Source organism: Gopherus evgoodei, chromosome 20, assembly GCF_007399415.2.
Source record: "Gopherus evgoodei ecotype Sinaloan lineage chromosome 20, rGopEvg1_v1.p, whole genome shotgun sequence".
Taxonomy (NCBI): Eukaryota; Metazoa; Chordata; order Testudines; family Testudinidae; genus Gopherus; species Gopherus evgoodei.
Genome location: NC_044341.1, coordinates 1,022,273 through 1,048,071, shown reverse-complemented (window position 1 = coordinate 1,048,071; position 25,799 = coordinate 1,022,273). Strand labels below are relative to the sequence as shown.

The following is a 25,799-nucleotide window of genomic DNA, read 5'->3' as shown; positions in this document are numbered from 1 at the left end:
TAAATTGATGAACTTCCCTGAGGAGCAAGGTGATCGCTCACTCTCTCTAAACACAATCACGCCCAGAGTCTTACGGCAGGAATGTCAAAAAATACTTTGGGATCCATTAGGATGAAAGCCATATCAGCACCATTGTTCTGCTGAGCAAGGCTGAGTTCCTTAGAGATCTGCTTCCGTTCTGTAGAGTGCATTTATACTTATGGAGCTGTGGAAATGCCAAGGCTTCTGAGGGAGCAGAGTCTGCTGCACACTAGAACAGATAGAGGAAAACAGCCCTCCCACCCCCAATCTTGAGGAACAATCCACTGGAGGAAATTGGTCTTTAGGAAAAGGGGACTGGCACAGCATCTATTTCATCAGGAAATAATTGTGAAAAATGAACTCAGAATAATTAGCAGCTTGCCCAGGGGGTATCTCCCTTATCTGTTTTGCCATGAAATCAGACCAACCTAGATCCATGGTGCATTCACCCACTTGGGATTTTTAAACACACAATCCAAGGCATTTTATCACATTTGAAGCTGGACAGAAAACACTGGTGCATCTGCTGCAAGGAGTCAAGGAACAATCCTGCACTTGCCTCTAGGGTGGAAGTAGATGGAGCCAAAAAAATGTGCTAAGGAGCCACACACATCTCCTCATTAAGCAGGTGTGATTATTCTCTCCACATCGGTACTAAATATACAGGAAACAAAAAAAGGCAAGTCAAATTTTTGGGCGGGCCAAACCTGCCAGAGGCTTTTTAACCATTATAAAATCAAATCAGAGCGAGATAAATCTAGAGGTTGCAGCATCACATTACACTGAACAAACAAGATACACTTCAGTCTTGAAATAAGGTGAAACACTAATGAAAATTAATTCATTGCTTCCAAACATCCCAGCTCAACCTGCAGCAACACTGCACTGTCTCTGGGGTAGCGCTATGAATGTTCTCCGCAAGCATTAGTGTAGTCATTAAGCAATCAGGTGTTGCCTGGGACTCTGCAAGTATTCTGGTTTAGGCCCTGAAATCCATCCCAACAGGGACTCGATTCGGCCTGGGCGTACATCCCTAGAGGGCAGGGTCTCTACCCAACTGACACTGTCATCCTCCGACTGGGAAGGACACAATGTGCAGAGTTGCCCAAACAGAGTCCTTCCCACCAGCCAGCAGGTGGAACAGCATTAATGACACAAATAGTAAAAGAGCTGGCAGCCTGAACTGACAGGTGCATGGTGAACGCTGCTTCCAGAGCTGCTACGTGGAATAAATTAGGGGCCAGGAGATGGTAGCAGAGGCGGAAAAGGTCAAGGAAATCACTTACGGTCTCCTGTATTATCATCATCATCCTTCCTGACATCTGCATGAGAATCTCCTGAGTGAGCGAGCAACCTATGCGCACAGAATACCATACAGGGGTACAAAGTATGAGAAATATAATTCAGAAGCTGCTTCTCCCTCCCATCCTAACTCCATCCTGCCACCGACAGTTGTCAGAGTGGAGAGCAACCTTGGACTTGCCCCAAGTTGTTGGAAAAGGGGCATGAACCAAATTACCTACTTAATGGACCTTTCAATCTGTAATTTCTGTAACTAAAAGGCAGAAAGAGCCTCTACCCTTGGGAACTTTGTTTCATTTCATCAAATCAATTTAGAACGTGTGACACTACACCCCATTCTTCATAGAGATATTACTATTATATAAGTATGGCATAACTAGGATGTATTTTATGCAAGATAGGTCATGTGAGATATCATTGAAAAGGTTATGATTTACTGAGTATGATTATCCTATTTGTATCATTTTGGTATCTGAAGTTAGGAATATTGTCTATGTAACTATTACAAATTTGTTTTATACCTGGGGAATGCATTAGGGAGAACAATAGGTCTTAGGAGAAGATAATCTCTCACTGGGGAGCCTTCCTGAGAAAGCTCCAAACAGCTTCCGAGTCATGGCTGCTGAAACCTATAGGAACAAATGCCCAAGTCACCTGGTACTGGACTTCATCTTGGAATACCAGCATTTCTCCACTGATGGGGTGTGGGAACCAGGCTGGGAGACAACAGTTTCCCGCCATATGCAAAAGCTATCTAAGGCAGGGGAGTGACATCACTGTGGTTCTTCACTTACTCCCCACCCAAAGAGACTCTTGGAAACACCTGAGGAACAAGGACTGGACTGGCAGAGAAGGGATGGACTGAGGCTAGAAGGATTTCTAGCCTGTGAAAGGAATACCTTAAGCTTCAAGCAAGGGCAGCTGGCCCCTTAAGAATCTCTGTCAACAGCTTAAATCATCATTTAGGGTGAGAAGTTGCTATGCATATCCAATCTCTTTAGTATATTAAGTTTAGACTGTTTTTGTTCATTTGCTAAGTAATCTGCTTTGATCTACTTGCCATCCCTTATAATAATTTAAAATCTATCTTTTGTAATAAATAAACTTATTTCTGCTTTGTCTAAAACCAGTGTGTGGGAGTCATAACCAGGGGCAGAAAGCTGTGTACATTCCTCTCCACACTGAGGGATGGGGTGAATTTCATGAGCTTATGCTATACAGTTCTCTGTACAGCGCAAGATGGTATAATTTTGGATTTACCCTCCACAGGAGGGGGTGCACTTGAGTAATTGGACAGTTCCTTAGATGAAGCCTTCCCATGAAGAGCTGATTAAAGCGTCTGTACGTTTCTGCAGCTGAGTGTGTCCCTACCTGTACATGTGCTGGTCAAGGTGCAGATGGGAGCCTCGGAGAGGGCTTGGCGGGGGGGGGGGGGGTGTCACAGTAGTACAGTGTAAAAGGAACCCAGGCTAATGGGTCAGGCAGGCTCAGTGGTACCCCAGTTCCAGGTGGCACCCCGGGGGAACCCATCACCGTACGTTTGACCAAATAGATTTTTGTTTAAGTCCTGCCAAGGATAGTTCTAGCTAGATGGGGCAAGAAATTGAAGATACGATGAGCTAGAACACACACAGAGTCTTGAGGGAAAAAAACTTAACTGTTAAAATAAGAGCAGGTACAAAAATAAAGATGCTTTGTAAACTCGGTACAAGTAAACAGGATTTGCAGCTAAATGGATTTAACAGCTAATTAGGCCGTTCCTATTAGAAGGTTGTAAAGATACATTTCAAGCACTGTCCCATGGCAGACCACAAAAATCTGTTTGATATCCTAAGCTTGGAGCTCTGCAGATCAAACCAAATTAGCTTTAGCATAGCAAATTAGCATAGCAAAGGAGACCCGAACAGAGTCTCCAGCTCCGACTGAGAAAGGATAAAAAGTGAGCCTTGCTCAGTAAAAATCCAGCATTAGTCAGGTTGTTAGAGCAGCATATCCAGGCTGGCAAATGAAGAGGCATAAAGCACACCATCAGCATTCCCCTTAGAAATCCTCCCTCAGCAGCTATGAACAGCTGAACTGGATTGTACCTGCACCAGAGGCTGCATTCACTCCTGATGCAAACAAAGCAGAATTCTAAGGTGCAAGTCAGATGGAGTCACAGTTTCCCCTTCCTGCCTTCTGCATAAATTCACCGTAAGCCACCTCCTGCACCGTGGATGGCAGAGGGCACATAAGGTCCTTGCCCAGCTAAACAGTCAATATGCATCTTCTGTGTTCATGTTCTCCACTGCCCCTGCCATTAGCCAAGTGGGGGTGGGGGATGAAAGCAATCGTTAGATCTGGATGACAAAAACAACACAGTGAAGCCTTGAAACAGCAACTTTGTCAAAGGCCAATCACCCACTCTGAGAATTCAGCATCCGGCTGAGGGGCTTTAATTCACACAGATGGAGATACTATGTTGCTATGCTTCAGAGATACCACCAGAATGTATTTGCAAAACAGCTGTGGTTGTGAAGTGTTCAACACTGAGGTGTCTCTCTCAAATATATATATATGCAAGGTCTTTCCATGTCAAGCCTTAAGGTGAAGGTGTTTTAAAACTTCAGACTTTTACAGGCACCATCTCTGACTGGCTATTCCAGATCTCTCTTCCCCATCATCTTCCACTCTGTACCCCACGCTCCCAACCATTCTCCCCAGTGATAAAGCACAAGCTAAAAAAATTCACAGCATTTTTACAGTAAGGGAGGGAACAAAGAAGAGGTTATAAAATTGAAAAATGGAGAAGGTACAAGAAGGAGGAATGTGAGTTATTCTGAAGCCAAGAATCTCAGTATCCATGAATTTGGTCAAAAAAGCACCCAGATCTGAGCATGGGTGTAAGAGCTGTGAACGCCCAAGTTCCAAATTCTGGCCTCTGAGTCTCTCCCTGTCTCACTACATCTCCATTTTACAAATGGACAAACTAGTACAGGGCTTCTCCATCATGGGGACTGAGGGTTGTGAGGATTCGTTGTTTGTTAACATGCCACCTAAGTAGCAACAGGAAGTCACACCTTCCATCACAGTAAGCTCCACCCACTTCCAGTGGCAACTGAAAACAAAATCATACCCAGACCTATACATGTCTAATTACATTTCCCTGTTGTGTTATACTCAAGGGATTATTTTCAAAACACATTTTATTCATGAGTCTATGCTGGCAAAGGAGGAGCCCCAATCTGCCCATGTCTTGCTCTGCAAAGCGCAAAGGCTATTTGCCAGCAGTTCTGACTTTGAGCACCGCAACTCTAGTTATGCCTTGTATGGTCTCTGTGTACAAATAGCCCTCAGTTCCTCTTTCCAGGCTGACATGCTGTATGGCTTTGCCAATGGCCACATCTTTCAGATGGCGAGATAAAGCCATGAGAGGGAGATGCTCGATCAGAAGTCTGAGCAGCCACTGTGACCTTGGGCAGGGACCCACAGCTCTAGCATAGGCATAGCTCATTCATTCTGAAGACAGAAAGCCACAAACAGGGCCACCTCTAATTTCCATTGAAGTCAATGGGAGTTGGATCAGGTAAATAGGGACTTTCCAATCATCTACAATCCAAATACTACAATCATCTATGTAGGTACTTATGTAGCTCCATCACCATAATATCCAAGTGCCTCCCAAGGATTTAAAAACAGGAAGAGCAATCAGGGATAAAGACCATCCACAAGATTGTCTGGAGGAAAGGAGCCCTTGAAGAATCTGCTACACTGACATTATCCTGTGATAAGGCCTCACGACTGTCAGTGATTGGAAAGTACAACCAGGTCCAGTTTCCCTGAGGCTTTTTCAGTCACAGCAAGATACAAACTGCTCATCTCTAGGTCATTCTGGACAACATGACATTGCAGTCCAGATTTAAAACTCCCCTGTAAAACAGGAAGGTCACAGGAGACTGGATGCTCTAAGGCTGATCACAGAGAGAAGCTGCAAACAGTCCTTGGATGAAATGAGGAATAGTATGCTGGATCCCAACAGGTCTGCAGATAATGTGGTCAAGTCCCTTCGGGTTGACACCTTTTCTAGTAGTCATTGCAAAACCCTAAGACCGTGTCTGCATGGCTGGCAACTTGAGGTCACAGAGAACCACAGCCTCCAATTGATGAAAGCTTTAAACACCGACACAGCCACTATGAAATACAATGGGACATCTGGGAGCGTAAAGAGAAACAGGCTGAAGAAACAGAGTGCTGCAAGAATCCTGGTGGCTGCTGGTCACCCATGTAAGAGGGCACAGTAAATGACCTAGAAGTGCCACAGGCCTATCTGACTGTCAGCACATGGAGAGGGAAGAGGGCTGCCCCTGCCTGCGCCACCGTCAAATGACTGACAGGTCAGACTGGAGGAGAACTTTTCATAGAATATCAGGGTTGGAAGGGACCTCAGGAGGTCATCTAGTCCAACCCCCTGCTCAAAGCAGGAACAATCCCCAGGTAGATTTTTGCCCCAGATCCCTAGATGGTCCCCTCAAGGATTAAACTCACAACCTTGGGTTTAACAGGCCAATGCTCAAACCACTGAGCTATCCCTCTCCCCCTTTGGTTATTACTTTTAAAAAATGATGAGGGAGAGAAAATCAGCTTCAGCGGTCATTTTCAGAGCGGAAGGCTGCTTTCCAATGTGTCTCAGGGACAATCACAGCAACCGCAGAAATTCACTGGCCTCTGTCTCCCTACAAGCTATCTGGAGCTCCCAGAGAGCAGCAGCAGCAGCATCTTTCCCCTTCTTTCCTTTGCCTGCCACCCCATACACACACAGACCTTCACACTGACCATGAGGAACTAATCTCCCAGTACCTCCCTTATCAAAGACATCAATGTTAAATCCACAGGTACATAAGGGCTTCACACATTCCAGACAATATTTTGTACTAGTGGTGCTTTTCCTTTTCAAATCACTTAGCAAAAGTTAACTAATCTTCACAACCTCCCTCCAAGACATGTCAGTCATGTCCCTATTTAAAGTTGCCTGATTTTCAGAGGTGCTGAGACCTTCAACAAGTCCTTCATGAGGCCAGACTTGTCATTTCTGATATTTATAAGATAAAAGCTAAACAAGAAGACATATGTGACAGAGGATCTAGAGCGTGTCAATAACTTACGTTTTATGGTGAGAGAATTTAATACAATATTTTGTAAAGGGTCACATCCTAGCTATCTGGTCTCCAGCATGGGCTGAGACTAGGGCCTTGTCTATCAGTATAATTAAAGCAGTACAACTTCCGGAGTGTAACACAGTTATATCAGTATAGCTGGAAATGAGCGACAGGAAACTGATCACTTGATGATTCCCTGCTCTGTCCATTCCCTCTGGGGCACCTGGCACTGGCCACTGTCAGACGACAGGATACTGGGCTAGATGGACCTTTGATGGGACCCAGTATGGCTGTTCTCATGTTCTTATTCCTGTATGGGAAGGGGAGTAAGCTATTCTGGTATAAGACACCTTTTATACTGGTAAAATTGTCCACAGTAAGTGGCAGTGATATAATTATTTCAGTTAAAAAAAAACAAAAAACCACTCACCCCCTCTAACCTAACCAGTTGGACTAGTACAAAATCTATGTGTAAACTAAGTTATAGTGTATTCAGCCTGAGGTCATGAGCTAGTTTCTGTAGAAAGAAATAATGGTTCAGATCACCAGCTGATTATCAGATTTCTCTAAGAAATGGAAATTGGGCTTTTGACATGCCAACACTGGAGACAGGAAGCCTGGGAGTGGAGTGGGGTAATGTGCTCCCAGAGATAACTAGGAGACAAATCTGGACAAATGCACCACAAAGCCAATGATATTTTCATCCTCTGAACAGACGACTTAAACTCCCTCATACATTTCCACCATAATTTCAGCAACCCAGTCCATTAAACTCTCTGGAACACTCCCACTCTAGCCTCAACTTCGCGGACACCATGATCAGTTTCAACAATGGTACCTTAGAGACATATATATAAGAAACCCATGGATCATCACCCCCACCTTCATAGATCCAGGAACTACCCCCAAACATACCAAGAAATCTTTTATCTACAGCCAGGCACTCAGATACCAGAGAACATGCTCTGAGAGAAAGTCCAGGATATACATCTTAACATACTCAAAACGGCCTTTACCAAACAAGGACACTCCAACAGAGAAGCAGATCGCATCATGGAACAGGCCACCCAAATACCCAGAACCTGCTTCAATACTGAAATATAGACAACCCACTCTAACCAGATACCTGAGTTGCTACCTACCACCCCACATTGGAACCCAACTGGGGTATCAAACAACTAGAACCCATTTCAGTGGGGACCCCATCCTGAAAAAAATATTTCCTGAACCGTCTCTTCTGACCTTCAAACAACCCCCAAACCTCATCATCAGAAGCAAGCTCCCCACAGACCAGCACACACTAACTCAAAGCGGCACCAGACTCTGCTAGAACAGATACAAAACCTACAGACCCAATGAACAACACCCCGCAACACACCTTTCAAGATCCATGGGTCCTACATACGCCTATTAAAACATGTGGTGTACCTCATCCAGTGCATTATGTGCCCCAGTAACAACTATGTGGGTGAAACCAATCACTATGCTCTCGAATGAACTCACGCAGGAAAATGATAAAAAACAAAACCACCATATCATCTGTGGGTGCAAACTTTTCACAAAGTCGTCACTCTATATCTGACCTCTCAGTCCTCGTCCTCAAAGGAAACCTGCACACCTTCGAAAGATGAGCCCAGGAACTTAAACTCATAACTCTGTCTCCATTCAGTCCATGATGTTTAGTGTGTAGCAATGAATTTATGGCTTGTTACAATAATCTGTAACCCACAACACCCCTTATTGTTCAATGATTACCGGGGTGTTAATAGACCACCTCAACTTGAATTATCGCTTAGAATGTGTGCTAACTACTCACGCTAGACTCCATTCGATCTCGTATTGACACTATGAGTACCTTTTCCAGACATCAGGATGAGCTCTGTATCTCAAAAGCTTCTCTCTCTCACCAATAGAAGTTGGTCCAATACAAGATATTACCTCACCCACCTTGTCTCTCTAGGAGATAGTAGTCATTTGACCATTCTCCCAGCCAGGATTTCTGATAAAAGACTCTTGTGTAAACATTAAGGAAGCCTCATCCTAATAGCTTAATAGACTAACACCTCTGACACAAAAATGACCAGGAGAGGCACCTCTCAACATGCAAGCTGACCAAGTTGCAGGGACTTGCAAAGAGAATCCAGGACACAGCAGGGGAGACAGTATCAAGTTGCTGATAAACAGACCACAGCATGTTCAGAGAGAATTGCTATTTGCTTTTCTTTTCTTCTGTAACAGCTGAGAATGCCATATTTACTGTAGATTATGAGATGTGTCAATCTAAATGAGTTAAGAAAACAGTTTTTCTTTTAATTCTATTTTCTCTCTGTTTTTAATAAATCTTGTTTCTATTAAGAGTCTCTATGGTCCCGATAACTTTAAGCAGATGTCCTTGGGAAGACAGAAACCCATAGAACTAACAACCCCTTCTTGGGCCAGGCCTATGCCCAAGATCTATAAACTTTTGCTGGCATAGCTATGTTAGGTGCATGACGAGGTGTGATTTGCTAGCACAGCTAGGCTGGTCACACAAGTCACTAGTATAGACGCAGTTACATCAGCAAAACTGAGCTATACTGGCAAAGGCACAGTTTTGCCAATATACATTGTGTCCACACTAGAAGCACTTTGCTGGTCTTGTAGATCAATATAATTCTGTTGGCAAAGCCTTCCAAACGCAGGTCTGGCCTCAGTCTCTGTCAAAAAGCATCTCCAAAGGTGTCTTGTGTCGCTATCAGGATGCGATAGGAAAAACACAAAGGAAAAAGCCACACGAGCTGGCAGTGGGGTTGGTCACTTTTGTTTGTTTTAAAAGCCCATTCTACCCAGGTTCCCTTATACAAAGGGCAATTCGGCACAAATCCAGTTCCCTCCTTCTTTTCAGTTACGTTTAAGCATGGACTAACGCTGACAGGTTTTATTCAGTTGTATTTCACAATACGAGCCGTAAACTCAGCATAACCAGGGCACTATAAAAGTCTAATTCCCTGTGGCGACACTTTCATAAGTTAGCCTCCACCACTTTGCACAGAGCCTGTAACTCCCATCCACTGCTCTGTCAGACTATACTAATATTTTAAGATTCTATGTTTGTGACAAAGAATCCCAAGTACACTAAAATACTGTGCTAATCGAGCTGAAACTGCCTCTGGTGGCAAGTCGCAGGCTTCATTTCAAGGTTTGACACTAACTGAAGGAGGCACTCTGAGGGTTTTACATGCTTATTTAAGCAACACCTTGAGCTACTAATTCTGCAAAAGCACTTCTGTGCTAACCTATATGAGCCTGTTACTCTTCTGCTTGGCCTCTGCACTAACAGACAACAGAAAACTTGCCAGACAACAGTACTTCTATGTTGCAAATAAACATCTACAAGGATTTAGGAAAATCAAACTTATTTTATCTGTAACCTGATGCAAATTCAAATCCAAGGTCCAAAGAGCAGACCTTCCACCATCTGTGTATAAACGGATGTATTCAAATTGACACACAGGAAGTCAACACCACTACATAAGTAACAGAAGCAATATGATTAGGGCCCACTGGGTGTGACAGCAGCCCTGAGCGAACCACACAGTTTCTAATATCTTATACCTATTACAATAGTTTGAATTTTAGAAGGCTGATGAATATATATATTCAAGTAGTAACTCACTTCATCAGCAGGTTCTTTAATAAGATTTATTCAGACACACATTGGCTGTGCACTAGTGCCTGTACAAGTTTCACTCTGAATTTGTTTGATCAGTCTTATTACAATGATCCATGAACCATTAACCAAATGTGCATCTTCATGCTCAGAGCATTCTCTTGTGGCATTTTATTAATACAACATAAAAACACAAAATAGCACCTTCCTTCCTGAAGGCTCCCCAAACCCCTAACGGGGATTACTTCAGCCAGCACACAGATGCAGGCACTTCTGCGGTGGGTGAATCAGATGTTGCAAAGGGATGCTTCCCCTGAACTAAGCAGCAGCCACAATTGCTCTTTATCCAGGGAGTTGCCCCTCTGTGCAGGACCAAGATGCAGATGCTTCTGGGTTAGGGCATGACAGCTGTTTATATAGGGACCCCCTGCCTGGCACAGCAAGCTGCTTCTGAAGTGGAGTGCAGGGTCTGCCTAAGCCCCACACAGCAAGGCCATTCACTGTTTTACATTAGATGGGGAGAGGAACCCTGCACCCCACTGAAATTGCAGGAGAAGTCAGTGAAACAGAAAAGAGCCTCAGAGGGACAAGGGAAGGAGGCCTTTTGGGGTAGGGATTATAGAGTTCACAGCCTGACTGGGGCAAAGAGACAGGGACCAACCCCACCTCCCATCCAGCACAGCCCCAGACCAAGCACCTGCCCCCGCCCCCCCCATCCGGCACTTACCCGCATCAGACACCTGCCCCGCCCCCCATCCGGCACCTACCCCCGGCAGGCACCGGCTCCCACCCCCGCCCCGGCACCTACCCCCGGCAGGCCCCCGCCCCCGGCCCCCCATCCGGCACCTACCCCCGGCAGGCACCCGCCCCCGGCCCCCCATCCGGCACCTACCCCCGGTAGGACCCCGCCCCCGGCAGGCCCCCCATCCGGCACCTACCCCCGGCAGGCACCTAGCCCGGCAGGCCCCCCATCCGGCACCTACCCCCGGTAGGACCCCGCCCCCGGCAGGCCCCCCATCCGGCACCTACCCCCGCCCCGGCACCCGCCCCCGGCCCCCCATCCGGCACCTACCCCCGGCAGGCACCCGCCCCCGTCCCCCCATCCGGCACCTACCCCCGGCAGGCACCCGCCCCCGGCCCCCCATCCAGCACCTACCCCCGGTAGGACCCCGCCCCCGGCAGGCCCCCCCATCCGGCACCTACCCCCGGTAGGACCCCGCCCCCGGCAGGCCCCCCATCCGGCACCTACCCCCGCCCCGGCACCTACCCCCGGCAGGCACCGGCCCCCACCCCCGGCTGGCACCTGCCCCCGGCCCCCCATCCGGCACCTACCCCCGGTAGGACCCCGCCCCCGGCAGGCCCCCCCATCCGGCACCTACCCCCGGCAGGCACCCGCCCCCGGCCCCCATCCGGCACAGCCCCCCGGCAGGTACCGCCCCCCGGCAGGCACCCAGAAGTGCCGCCCACCAGGCATCCCGCCCCCCAACCTCCATTGTCCCCAGCACCCCGCCCCCATCGGACACCCACCTCCTCACCATCCCTTCACCTCCTCGCCCGGCCGCCTCCAACCACTCCGGCCCCCACCTCTGCCGAGCTGCCCGGCCGCGGCCACGGCCCTGGCCCTCCGCTCAGACTCCTCCGGGCCCCCCACGACGGGCAGACCTCCCCCAAGCACCGCCTCCGGGCCTCGCCTCCTCCAATCACTAAGCACCGCCTCCGGGCCTCGTCTCCTCCAATCACCAAACCCATACGGGCCCCGCCCCCAATCACCAAGAACCTCCACCGGGGCCCGCCCCTCCAATCACCAAGCATCTCCTCCTAGCCCCGGTCCTCCAATCAGGAAGCACCGCCCCGGGCCTCGCCTCCTCCAATCACCAAATCATACGGGTCCTGCGCCCTCCAATCACCAAGCTCCGCCTCCGGACCTCGCCTCCTCCATTCACCAAGTACCGCCCCTTTCTGTGCCAATCACCTCCTTCCAAAAACCCGCCATTTCCAGTTCACGCCCATCCCGCTCCCATCCACCTCTCTCTATCACTAGCCCATGCCAGGCTCCCCCATGCCAGCCAGCGCCCCTCAGCGCGCCTGTGCCAGGCTCTTCTGTGCCCTCTGTGCCAGCCAGCGCCCCTCAGAGCTCCTGTGCCAGGCTCCCCCCGCGCCCTCTGCGCCAGCCAGCGCCCCTCAGAGCTCCTGTGCCAGGCTCCCCCTGTGCCCTCCGTTCCAGCCAGCGCCCCTCAGAGCACCTGTGCCAGGCTCCCCCCCACCCTCTGTGCCAGCCAGCGCCCCTCAGAGCACCTGTGCCAGGCTCCCCCCCACCCTCTGTGCCAGCCAGCGCCCCTCAGAGCGCCTGTGCCAGGCTCCTCTGCGCCAGCCAGCACCCCTCAGAGCTCCTGTGCCAGGCTCCCCCTGTGCCAGCCAGCGCCCCTCAGAGCGCCTAGGCCAGGCTCCTCTGTGCCAGCCAGCGCCCCTCAGAGCTCCTGTGCCAGGCTCCCCCCCACCCTCTGTGCCAGCCATCGCCCCTCAGAGCGCCTAGGCCAGGCTCCTCTGTGCCAGCCAGCGCCCCTCAGAGCTCCTGTGCCAGGCTCCCCCCCACCCTCTGTGCCAGCCATCGCCCCTCAGAGCTCCTGTGCCAGGCTCCCCCTGTGCCAGCCAGCGCCCCTCAGAGCGCCTGTACCAGACTCCCCCCCCACCCTCTGTGCCAGCCATCGCCCCTCAGAGCGCCTAGGCCAGGCTCCTCTGTGCCAGCCAGCGCCCCTCAGAGCGCCTGTACCAGACTCCCCCCCACCCTCTGTGCCAGCCATCGCCCCTCAGAGCGCCTAGGCCAGGCTCCTCTGTGCCAGCCAGCGCCCCTCAGAGCTCCTGTGCCAGGCTCCCCCTGTGCCCTCTGTGCCAGCCATCACCCCTCAGAGCTCCTGTACCAGACTCCCCCCCACCCTCTGTGCCAGCCATCGCCCCTCAGAGCGCCTAGGCCAGGCTCCTCTGTGCCAGCCAGCGCCCCTCAGAGCTCCTGTGCCAGGCTCCCCCCCACCCTCTGTGCCAGCCATCGCCCCTCAGAGCGCCTAGGCCAGGCTCCTCTGTGCCAGCCAGCGCCCCTCAGAGCTCCTGTGCCAGGCTCCCCCCCACCCTCTGTGCCAGCCATCGCCCCTCAGAGCTCCTGTGCCAGGCTCCCCCTGTGCCAGCCAGCGCCCCTCAGAGCGCCTGTACCAGACTCCCCCCCACCCTCTGTGCCAGCCATCGCCCCTCAGAGCGCCTAGGCCAGGCTCCTCTGTGCCAGCCAGCGCCCCTCAGAGCTCCTGTGCCAGGCTCCCCCTGTGCCCTCTGTGCCAGCCATCACCCCTCAGAGCTCCTGTACCAGACTCCCCCCCACCCTCTGTGCCAGGCAGCACCCCTCAGAGCTCCTGTGCCAGGCTCCTCTGCGCCAGCCAGCACCCCTCAGCGCCTGTGCCAGGCTCCCCCTGTGCCCTCTGTGCCAGCCAGCGCCCCTCAGAGCTCCTGTGCCAGGCTCCCCTTGCACCCTCTGTGCCAGCCAGTGCCCCTCAGAGCACCCATGCCAAGCTCCCCCGCACCCTCTGTGCCAGCCAGTGCCTCTCAGAGCACCTGTGCCAGGCTCCCCCGCATCCTCTGTGCCAGCCAGCGCCCCTCAGAGCGCTTGTGCCAGGCTCCCCCGCACCAGCCAGCACCCCTCAGCGGCTGTGCCAGGCTCCCCCACGCCCTCCATGCTAGCCAGCGCCCCTGTCACCCTCCATGCCAGCCAGCGCCCTTGTCAGGCTCAACTTGAATGTATTCACCCAAATTAAAAAACAGAGAACCAAAAAGTGCCACTGTGGCTAAACAACAAAGTAAAAAAAGCAGTGAGAGACAAGAAGGCATCCTTTAAAAAGTGGAAGTTAAATCCTAGTGAGGAAAATAGAAAGGAGCATAAACTCTGGCAAGTGACGTATAAAAATATAATTAGGAAGGCCAAAAAAGAAATTGAAGAACAGCTAGCCAAAGACTCAAAAAGTAATAGCAAAATTGTTTTAAAGTACATCAGAAGCAGGAAGCCTGCTAAACAAGCAGTGGGGCCACTGAACCATCAAGATGCTAAAGGAGCACTCAAGGACGATCAAGCCATTGCGTAGAAACTAAATGAATTCTCTGCATCTGTCTTTACGGCTGAGGATGTGAAGGAGATTCCCAAACCTGGTGATAACTGCCTCAAATTGAGGTGTCACTAGAGGACAAATTTGGAACAAATTGATAAACTAAACAGAAATAAGTCATCAGGACCAGATGGTATTCAGCTAAGAGGTCTGAAGGAGCTCAAATGTGAAATTACAGAGCTACTAACTGTAGTCTGTAACCTATCATTTAGATCAGCTTCTCTATCAAATGACTGAAGGATTGCTATTGTGACACCAATTTTTAAAAAGGGCTCCAGAGGTGATCCCGGCAATTACAGGCTGGTGAGGCTGACTTTAGTCCTGGGCAAACTGATTGAAACTATAGCAAAGAATAAAATTGTCTGACATATAGCTGAACATAATTTGTTGGGGAAGAGTCAACATGGTTTTGTAATGGGAAATCATACTTCACCAATATACTAGAATTCTTTGAAGGGGTCAACAAGCATGTGGACAAAGGGGATCCAGTGGATATAGTGTACTTAGATTTTCAGAAAGTCTTTGACAAGGTCCCTCACCAAAGGCTCTTAAGCAAAGTAAACTGTCATGGGATAAGAGGGAAAGTCCTCCCATGGATCGTTAACTGGTTAAAAGATAGGAGACAAAGGGTAGGAATAATGAAGAGAGGTAAATGGTGGTGTCCCCCAGGGGTCTGTACTGGGACCAGTCCTATTCAACATATTCATAAATGATCTGGAAAAAGGGATAAAAAGTGAGGTGGCAGAATTTGCAGATGATACAAAACTACTCAAGATAGTTAAGTCCCAAGCAGACTGTGAAGAGCTACAAAAGGATCTCACAAAACTGGGTGACTGGGCAACAAAATGGCAGATCAAATTCAATGTGGATAAATGCAAAGTAATGCACATTGGAAAACATAATCCTAAATATACATATACAATGATGGGGTCTAGATTAGCTGTTACCACTCGAAAAAGAGATCTTGGAATCATTGCGAATAGTTCTCTGAAAACATCCACTCAATGTGCAGCAGCAGTCAAAAAATCCAGTAGAATGTTGGGAATTATTAAGAAAGGGATAGATAATAAGACCAAAAATATTATATTGCCTCTATATAAATCCATGGTAAGCCCACATCTTAAATACTGCATACGGATGTGGTCGCCCCATCTCAAAAAAGATATATTGGAATTGGAAAAGGTTCAAAAAAGGGCAACAAAAATGATTAGGGGTATGGAATGGCTTCCATATGAAGAGAGATAAATAAAACTGGGACTTTTCAGCTTGGAAAAGAGACGACTAAGGGGGGATCTGATAGAGGTCTATAAAATCATGACTGGTGTGGAGAAAATAAATAAGGAAGTGTTATTTATTCCTTCTAATAACATAAGAACTAGGGGTCACCAAATGAAATTAATAGGCAGCAGGTTTAAAACAAACAAAATAAAATATTTTTTTCACACAATGCACAGTCAGTCTGTGGAGCTCTTTGCCAGAGGATGTTGTGAAGGCCAAGACTATAACAGGCTTCAAAAAAGAACTAGATATGTTCATGGAAGATAGGTCCATCAATGGCTATTAGCCAGGATGGGCAGAGATGGTGTCCCTAGCCTCTGCTTGCTAGAACCTGGGAATGGGCGTCGGGACGGATCACTTGATGATTACCTGCTCTGTTCATTCCCTCTGGGGCACCTGGCATTGGCCACTGTCGGCAGACAGGATACTGGGCTAGCTGGACCTTTGGTCTGACCCAGTATGGCCGTTCTTATGTTCTTACGAAGTGAGCAAGCTGACTAGAGACAGCCTGTGTTCAACAGCGATGTGCTCCACTGTGGGGAGCAGTTTAGAGTTCTGTGGTTGTGAGAAACGATGCCCCAGGCATGACCAGGCTCCTCCCCAGCCAGCCTGGCTGCTTGCTCTGCAGAGATAGGACTTTGTGCAGAGATACATTTAAAAAATGAATGTTTCAATTTACTGAGTAATAGCCTCTCCCCAAAGAGAAATGGGAACATCCCGGTTAGAAGCCAGGGCTTAGAGGAAATCAGGTCTCCAACAGGCCATAGAGAGCCCTTCCCAAGAAGCATTCTTGGACCAGCCTGTGACTAGGGGTATGAAACCTAACTAACAGTGTAGACGCAGCTCAATCGACAGCAGAATGCTTCTGTCAAATTAGCAACCATTTCTCAAGGAGGTGTTATTCCTACACCAACATTAAAAAACCTTTCTGTCAGTATAGATACAGTCTATGGGCTTATGCTGGCACAGCGACGATGCTGAGTTATGCTGGTATAGTCTCTGTTGGTCTAGAGGAAGCTGTTGAGGCTCTGGGTAGGCATACCGAGACTCCTAGCCATTCCCTGGGCTGGAGTGATGGAGGGAACACCACACAATATTTTTAACATTGTGATTTTAAATATATAAACATCTTACATGCCTCTAGTGTCTTTCATCTCAAGTCAAAGGATCTCAAAGTGCTCTATAAACCTAAACCTATGCCAAGAGAAAGTCCATACACAGGGATCACTGGACCGACCATTGAACAGTAGCCACCTCAGGGGTGAAACATGGAAATTGTTTAACAGCACAATAGTACTCTCCTAGGACAGAACTGAAAATGAACTGAACCACCAATTTTTCTGCCCAACATGGCTGATCACAGGAGGGAGTCCCACATGGAAAGATGGCAGCTGTGATACAGCTTGAGTCATGTCTTTACTATGGGGACTATAGCAGCATAGCTAGGCACCACAGCTATGCCGGTAAAACCCTGTAGTGTTGACGCAGGCTACAATGATGAAAGGAGTTTTGCCATTGCTGTAGGAACTCCACCTCCACAAGTGACAATAGCTAGGTCAATGGAAGCATTGTTCTGTGACTTAGCTGCATCTACACTGGGGGTTAAGTTGGTATAGCTACAGCAGTTCAGGCTGTGGATTTTTCACATCCCCAAGAACTGTAGCTATGTTGACCTGAGTTTTAAGTGTAGACCAGGCCTTAGGGAGGAGGACAGAGTGGGAACAGGAGTATCCAACAGCTGCTGCCTTCCTGGGACCAGCTCTCTGTGATCTCTTACAGCATTAGCACAAATCACAGCTTCGGATTTAGTGTCTTGAGGATCAATCCTAGCCAGGGGCGGCTCCAGGCACCAGTGCTCCAAGCGCGTGCCTGGGGCGGTAAGCAGGGCCGGAGCTTCCATTTAGGAGGCCTAGGCAATCGCCTAGGGCGCCAGGATTATTGGGGGGTGGCATTTTGCCAGGGGGGACGGCAGGCGGCTCCGGTTGACCTGCCGCAGTTGTGCCTGCGGAGGGTCCCCTGGTCCTGTGGCTCCAGTGGAGCTGTCGCAGGCATTTCTGCGGACAGTCCGCTGCTCCCGCAGCTCAGATGGACCTCCCGCAGGCATAGCTGCGGCATTTCCACCAGAGCCGCGGACCAGGGGACCCTCCGCAGGCACGACTGTGGTACGTCCACCGAAGCCGCGGGACCAGTGCGCGGGATGGTGAAATGGCCGTGCGCCTAGGGCGCTAAAAATACTAGCGCCGGTCCTGGCGGTAAGCCACTGGGGATGATCTGCCAGTCGCCGCTAGGGCAGCAGTCCCGCAGTCCGACGAAGCCTCGGGACCAGCGGACCCTCTGTGCTTGGGGCAGCAAAATGTCTAGAGTCGCCCCTGAATCTAGGCTACATTTCATTTCCCTGCTCCATGAGTGGGGCGCCCAAGCGAGACTACAATACAGATACTATTCCTATTTGCTACTGAGGCAAAGCTCAGGCATCTCCACTGAGCCATTACTGACAGACAAGAGTGCTGGATTTTGAAGGTTAGTACATCTGGAGGCTTGTAAGTTAGCTGTGTAAATACAAGTGGCAGCAACAGGGATACTGGAATTGACATTCCTCCTACCATGAAAGAAAATATGATACAAAGACAAAACCCTAACCTAGACTTCCACTTCGTCTGCAGCATCTGTACCAACCTATGGATTAACTTCAACACATATATGACAAAGGGTTGTACCTGGGCGGCACCTGCTGATCTCCTGTAGGAACATGCGTGTATGGGACCCAAAAGGCAATCGTACCACCAGCTGAGCATCTTCCGAGCCTATCTGGACAGTCACATCAGAACCTACACATGGCAGGAACAGGAGAGTTGGAATTAATGCTGCTAAGTTTGGAGAAGACATTTATGGTTTCTAAACACTACTTTAGGTGCTGCATGCACAAAAAAGCCACTCCAGCACTGGACATGCCTCCACATCCGCAGTACTCAAATCAGTAGAAAACCACGCCAGCTGCAAGGAAAGAAATAAGCTTCATCACCTCTTTCAGTTTCCTGCATTTGGATTAATTTCTTTTATTAAGGAGCTGCTAACAGGGAGTTTCGCAAGGGAGTTCTCCAGGTGAAGGAGGAGCACATACAGCATCTGTGGGGTAAGTGACTGTCTGCAGTGTGTGTGTTTGTGTTTGGGGGTTACTTGCTGTGTGCTGAGCTTGTGTTTGTCAGTCTGTTTGGTTGTTGTGGTGGTTTGTTTGTTTGAAGGACCGTGTGCTGTAGCTGGCAGTTGGAGGCGGAGCTATCAAGGAAGGTTTGAAAGCTAGAAGCCTCTGGTAATTGGCTGAGCCTTAACCAGTGGGCGGGGCATTCACTCACGCCAGGGCTTTATAAAGCTGCGCACAAGCGACCAGGGAGCTTAGCCAACAGGAGCTGCTAACAGGGAGTTTCGCAAGGGAGTTTGGAAGGGGAGTAGGAAAGGAGTGGGAGTCCCTTGTTGGTCTCATCTGTGACCTATTGGTCCCCTGAACCTATAAACCAAGCCACATCCAAAACCTTTCTGTTTAAAGCAGAGCAGAGCGGACAGGGAGCTGCAGATGGGAATTTGAGAGAGTTTGACAGAGGGAGGCTTACGATGGTGAGGAGGACCCGCAACACCTGTGGCAGCACTGCTTCTGTCTCCTCCACCTGCGTCTGTAGCCAGACAGAGCACCAAAGCATGGATGCTTTTACCCAGATTCTGGTGTGGGCTTGCAAAGACTGTAACTTGCAATTTCCACTTACTGATATCCGGCTGGGGGTCGCATCCAATATGAAAGGTGCCTACTGGTGGAATCTCTCAGGCAGCAGGTGGGAGATCTACAGGAGGAGGTGGCTAGGCTGAGGAACATCTGTATCCATGAGCAATTCCTGGACAGTATCCATGTGGAGACAGCTGACGTAGCTGTCTCAGTTCACAGGACTAGTGACACACCAGTGGAGGAGGAGATGGCTCAGGGTGGACACTGGCAGCTGGTTACTTCTGGCAGCAGGCAGTGCTCCACCCCTGCTGCGAACCCTCCTGCTGTGGTACTAGATAACCGTTATGCTCTTCTTGATACAGGAGAGAAGGAATCACCCCCAACAGTTAAGGAGGCGAAGCCTCGTACCCCTAAGGCTGGGAGGTCTGCTGCCACCACTGATAATAAGAAACGTAGGGTAGTGGTGGTTGGAGACTCTCTGCTGAGGGGGACGGAGACACCCATCTGTCGCCCTGACCGTTCATCCCGGGAGGTATGCTGCCTGCCAGGGGCCCATATCCGAGATGTTACAGAGGCATTGTCGAGGATTATCCGGCCTTCTGACTACTACCTCATGCTACTCATCGATGTGGGCACAAATGATACTGTGAGGTGTGACACTGAGCAGATCAAGAGTGACTACAGGGCTCTGGGAGTACGGGTTAAGGAGTTTGGAGCACAGGTAGTATTCTCTTCGATTCTTCCTGTCGAAGGTAGGGGCCCGGGCAGAGACAGATGCATCGTGGAGGTGAATGCCTGGCTGCGAAGATGGTGTCGCCAGGAAGGCTTTGGCTTCCTCGACCATGGGATGCTATTCGAGGAGGGACTGCTAGGCACAGATGGCGTTCACCTTTCGAGGAGGGGAAAGGCCTTATTTGCGCACAGACTGACTAACCTAGTAAGGAGGGCTTTAAACTAGATTTGACGGGGACAGGTGAGCAAACCACACAGGTAAGTGGGGAACAAGACCTGGGAGATGGGTTGGAAACAGGAGGGAGCACGGGCTATAATGGCAGAGAGAAAGGGGGGTCAGGGCAAAGCTGGGAGGCAAGATCAAACCAGTATCTTAGATGCCTATATACAAATGCAAGAAGTATGGGTAATAAGCAGGAAGAACTGGAAGTGCTAATAAATAAATACAACTATGACATTGTTGGCATTACTGAAACTTGGTGGAATAATACACACGACTGGAATGTTGGTGTGGATGGGTATAGTTTGCTCAGGAAGGATAGACAGGGGAAAAAGGGGGGAGATGTTGCCTTATATATTAAAAATGTACACACTTGGACTGAGGTGGAGATGGACATAGGAAATGGAAGTGTTGAGAGTCTCTGGGTTAGGCTAAAAGGGGTAAAAAACACGGGTGATGTCGTGTTGGGAGTCTACTTCAGGCCACCTAATCAGACGGAAGAGGTGGATGAGGCTTTTTTCAAACAACTAACAAAATCATCCAAAGCCCAAGATTTGGTGGTGATGGGGGACTTCAACTATCCAGATATATGTTGGGAAAATAACACCGCGGGGCACAGACTATCCAATAAGTTCCTGGACTGCATTGCAGACAACTTTTTATTTCAGAAAGTTGAAAAAGCTACTGGGGGGAAGCTGTTCTAGACTTGATTTTAACAAATAGGGAGGAACTCGTTGAGAATTTGAAAGTAGAAGGAAGCTTGTGTGAAAGTGATCATGAAATCATAGAGTTTGCAATTCTAAGGAAGGGTAGAAGGGAGTACAGCAAAATAGAGACAATGGATTTCAGGAAGGCCGATTTTGGTAAGCTCAGAGAGCTGATAGGTAAGGTCCCATGGGAATCAAGACTGAGGGGAAAAACAACTGAGGAGAGTTGGCAGTTTTTCAAAGGGATGCTATTAAGGGCCCAAAAGCAAGCTATTCCGATGGTTAGGAAAGATAGAAAATGTGGCAAAAGACCACCTTGGCTTAACCACGAGATCTTGCGTGACCTACAAAATAAAAAGGCGTCATATAAAAAATGGAAACTAGGTCAGATTACAAAGGACAAATATAGGCAAATAACACAGGAATGCAGAGGCAAGATTAGAAAGGCAAAGGCACAAAATGAGCTCAAACTAGCTATGGGAATAAAGGGAAACAAGAAGACTTTTTATCAATACATTAGAAGCAAGAGGAAGACCAAGGACAGGGTAGGCCCACTGCTCAGTGAGGAGGGGGAAACAGTAACAGGAGACTTGGAAATGGCAGAGATGCTTAATGACTTCTTTGTTTCAGTCTTCACTGAGAAGTCTGAAGGAATGTCAAATATAGTGAATGCTTACGGGAAGAGGGTAGGTTTAGAAGATAAAATAAAAAAAGAGCAAGTAAAAAATCACTTAGAAAAGTTAGATGCCTGCAAGTCACCAGGGCCTGATGAAATGCATCCTAGAATACTCAAGGAGTTAATAGAGGAGGTATCTGAGCCTCTAGCTATTATCTTTGGGAAATCATGGGAGACAGAGGAGATTCCAGAAGACTGGAAGGGGGCAAATATAGTGCCCATCTATAAAAAGGGGAATAAAAACAACCCAGGAAACTACAGACCAGTTAATTTAACTTCTGTGCCAGGGAAGATAATGGAGCAGGTAATTAAAGAAATCATCTGCAAACATTTGGAAGGTGGTAAGGTGATAGGGAATAGCCAGCATGGATTTGTAAAGAACAAATCGTGTCAAACTAATCTGATAGCATTCTTTGATAGGATAACGAGCCTTGTGGATAAGGGAGAAGCGGTGGATATGATATACCTAGACTTTAGTAAGGCATTTGATATGGTCTCGCATGATATTCTTATAGATAAACTAGGAAAGTACAATTTAGATGGGGCTACTATAAGGTGGGTGCATAACTGGCTGGATAACCGTACTCAGAGAGTAGTTATTAATGGCTCCCAATCCTGCTGGAAAGGTATAACAAGTGGGGTTCCGCAGGGGTCTGTTTTGGGACCGGCTCTGTTCAATATCTTCATCAACGATTTAGATGCTGGCATAGAAAGTACGCTTATTAAGTTTGCGGACGATACCAAACTGGGAGGGATTGCAACTGCTTTGGAGGACAGGGTCAAAATTCAAAATGATCTGGACAAATTGGAGAAATGGTCTGAGGTAAACAGGATGAAGTTCAATAAAGATAAATGCAAAGTGCTCCACTTAGGAAGGAACAATCAGTTTCACACATACAGAATGGGAAGAGACTGTCTAGGAAGGAGTATGGCAGAAAGAGATCTAGGGGTCATAGTGGACCACAAGCTTAATATGAGTCAACAGTGTGATACTGTTTGCAAAAAAAGCAGATGTGATCTGGGATGCATTAACAGGTGTGTTGTAAACAAGACACGAGAAGTCGTTCTTCCACTTTACTCTGCGCTGGTTAGGCCTCAACTGGAGTATTGTGTCCAGTTCTGGGCACCGCATTTCAAGAAAGATGTGGAGAAATTGGAGAGCGTCCAGAGAAGAGCAACAAGAATGATTAAAGGTCTTGAGAACATGACCTATGAAGGAAGGCTGAAGGAATTGGGTTTGTTTAGTTTGGAAAAGAGAAGACTGAGAGGGGACATGATAGCAGTTTTCAGGTATCTAAAAGGGTGTCATCAGGAGGAGGGAGAAAACTTGTTCACCTTAGCCTCCAATGATAGAACAAGAAGCAATGGGCTTAAACTGCAGGAAGGGAGATTTAGGTTGGACATTAGGAAAAAGTTCCTAACTGTCAGGGTAGTTAAACATTGGAATAGATTGCCTAGGGAAGTTGTGGAATCTCCATCTCTGGAGATATTTAAGAGTAGGTTAGATAAATGTCTATTAGGGATGGTCTAGACAGTATTTGGTCCTGCCGTGAGGGCAGGGGACTGGACTCGATGACCTCTCGAGGTCCCTTCCAGTCCTAGAGTCTATGAGTCTAAATAGGATTTGTAAACAATCATCGTTATTCCTTTAGGCCCTTTCAGCCCAACTGATCCCAAAACATTTTATAAACTCAAACTAACAGAAAAATTAGACAAGGAATCCCTACCCATGCCACTGAAATACAGTTGCATTTGAACAGTGCTTAACACATTTTGGGGGCATTTACAATTTAAATAAACAATAATAGTATCCAGCTGACAGTCCAGTGAAAGCTAGGGAGACCGACTAGAACTTATCTTTTAGCAACAATCTGGAATCATTTACAGGGTCGGCTCTACAGTTTTCACTGCCACAAGCAGCGCACAGAATTGCCGCCGCAGAGGGTGGGGGCAGTCCATGTGCTCTTAGGGCGGCAGGCGCGTTTCCGTGGCAGCAATTCGGCGGCAGCTTCTATGTTTAGCTGAAGCCGCCGCGGACTGCCGTCCCTTGCAGATTGCCGCCCCAAGCACCAGCTTGGAATGCTGGTGCCTGGAGCCGGCCCTGATCATTTAGCCAAATGATTTGTATGAACTAGGGCTGGCAATACACTAGTTAACTAGTAATAGTGTCCAGATATATAAACTATCCAATAATAGCAAGACAAGCCTCCATCATTGCACAGAGTGTGTCCAGTTTGGAGCAGCTCAGCCCCAGACATTCCATAAGCAACCCTGAGCAAACTCCACAAACCAAAAACTGTGGAATAATGGTTCATACAGAGCTCGTAAGCTCAGCATATGGGAATCTTTCTTGTACCTCATTGGAATCATAGCAACAGAAGAGACTCACCAATGATATGAAGGTCACTGTCAGGTGTAACTGTCAAAAGAGAACAGCAATTCCATTAGAAAGCCTGGGCCATGCTGCTACTATCCAAGGATAATACTTTACAAATAGCACAGACAGACAGACCGATCCTGAGCACCCCTAGTAAGGGACAGAAAGGGAGGCCGAAGAAATCAGAAAGGATAGGAGGCCATGAGCATTATTTGGTAACTCTGAGCTCTCCTCTTGCCAGAGCTGGGGGTGCAGAGAATAGTTTGTTCCATGGGGTCCAGTGCAGCCTGTTTTCCTGAGACTGTTAATTAATTACACTGGCTTCAGCTGTTTCAAAGTTACAGCAAAACAAGGCAAAAGGTGATCAGTTTCCAAATTTCAGGCAGCACTAGAACAAAATCCAGATTCTGTTCCACACACAGATCCTCTCTTTGCCTGCCCCCAAGAAAAGATGCCACTGATTGATCTCTGAGGAGCAGAAGCAAGAACCTCCTGCCAGGAAGTGAGTGAAGGATGCAAAGGACAGCTCTACCTTCTTCTGCTGCAAATCCTTCTGTGATTGGCACAACTCTCTCCAAGCAGACATCCTCAGCTGTTATAGCCATTCGCCGATGAGTATACAGGAAGAGCCTGCAGGCAAAGCACAGGGGGGTAATGCCACCTCCACTCCAGCATCAGCACTGAGCTCCCTGCAAGCATGGTTCAACACCCCCTACCCTAGCACCACACTCACCTGCTAGCACAGCCCCTGCAGCTCCTGTCCCATGCCTGCTAGTGCACCCAGTAGGGTGGGTTTTTTTTAATTAATTTATACAAGTTGCTGGTGAAAGGTACCAGACTAACAGCCCTGGACTCTAGGCTCCTCTGATTAAATACAGATCAGGTATAAAACAGATAGTGGCAGGGCAAACAACCTTCCCACATTATTTCGCCAAAGCCCAACATGGAGATGGCACCTTTGGGATGGGAGGGGAGTTCATACACTCTCCATAAGCCATTCAATTCTGGGGCTTCCTGCTGAGACTGCCAGCCAGAGGACCCTGCCTTCCCCATATGAGTGGCCCATTGTCTCAAACACCTACGCATGCTCTCCATGGGTCCGCACGAGGCCCAGAAGCCGGCTTTCCACACTCTCCTCGCTGGCCAGGATACCCTGTACCGCATGCAGCTCATGGTCAAGAAATGGCCAACAGAGACACAAATCCTCTAGAGCAGCCAGAAAGGCAGGATGCTGAGCTCTCTCTCTCTTTCTCTGAACCTGTCTTTGACTGCAACAGCCACCAGCTGCTCAGCCTCTGGGCTTCCTTCTGGAGCCTCCATTTGCATCCAGAATCAGGTAGGGGCCAGGTGTTCTGCCTCCTTAAAATTCCTCCTGCCATTTCAGCTCAACCCTGGATCCTCCCATCATGCTCTGTCCTGGGCCATTGTGTGTTGTCACTCGCCTCTTGAGAAAGACTCTCTTCCACCTGCGGTGGTGGGCGGAATGGTCCAGTTCCACTCTGCCCCAGCCACGCATGGAGTTGTAAAGCATGACTGGTGTTTCGGATGAAAGGTGTTGGGGGAAGTGTTTTTGGATCAATTAGGGACCCTAGAATTTGGGCCAATATTATTAGCACAGCACCCAGGTCAGTGTGCCATGAAAAGGACTGGGACATACAGGTTGTTTTGGATTAACAGATGGCCTACAGGTAATGATCCTGTCTTCACTGATGCTCAGTAACTCTGACAGGCAGAAATGGGGGACAAAGGAGTGTGATTTCCCTGGTAATTCAATGCCACGTTCACTTATCTATAAAGAAACACTGATGCAAAGGATATGATCAGGCAGGTCTGTCCATCCGCCAG

General features: G+C 48.6%; 1 protein-coding gene and 1 long non-coding RNA gene across 2 annotated transcripts in view; both read right to left on the bottom strand.

Annotated features, from left to right (window-relative positions):
* Positions 1 to 25,593, bottom strand: part of INPP5B (inositol polyphosphate-5-phosphatase B) — a 51,783-nt gene extending 26,190 nt beyond the window's left edge. Inside the window, 6 exon segments of the mRNA XM_030538972.1 lie at positions 18,245 to 18,355; positions 23,967 to 23,996; positions 24,487 to 24,584; positions 25,037 to 25,212; positions 25,215 to 25,261; positions 25,264 to 25,593. Coding sequence (XP_030394832.1) covers positions 18,245 to 18,355; positions 23,967 to 23,996; positions 24,487 to 24,584; positions 25,037 to 25,212; positions 25,215 to 25,261; positions 25,264 to 25,333 — 532 coding nt within the window. The 5' untranslated portion in view covers positions 25,334 to 25,593.
* Positions 661 to 11,749, bottom strand: LOC115637587. The gene is made up of 3 exons (XR_003997301.1): positions 11,635 to 11,749; positions 1,308 to 1,375; positions 661 to 675 (listed from the first exon to the last, which is right to left on the bottom strand). It is a non-coding gene; the product is annotated as an uncharacterized LOC115637587 (long non-coding RNA).
* Positions 25,594 to 25,799: the final 206 nt, after the last annotated feature.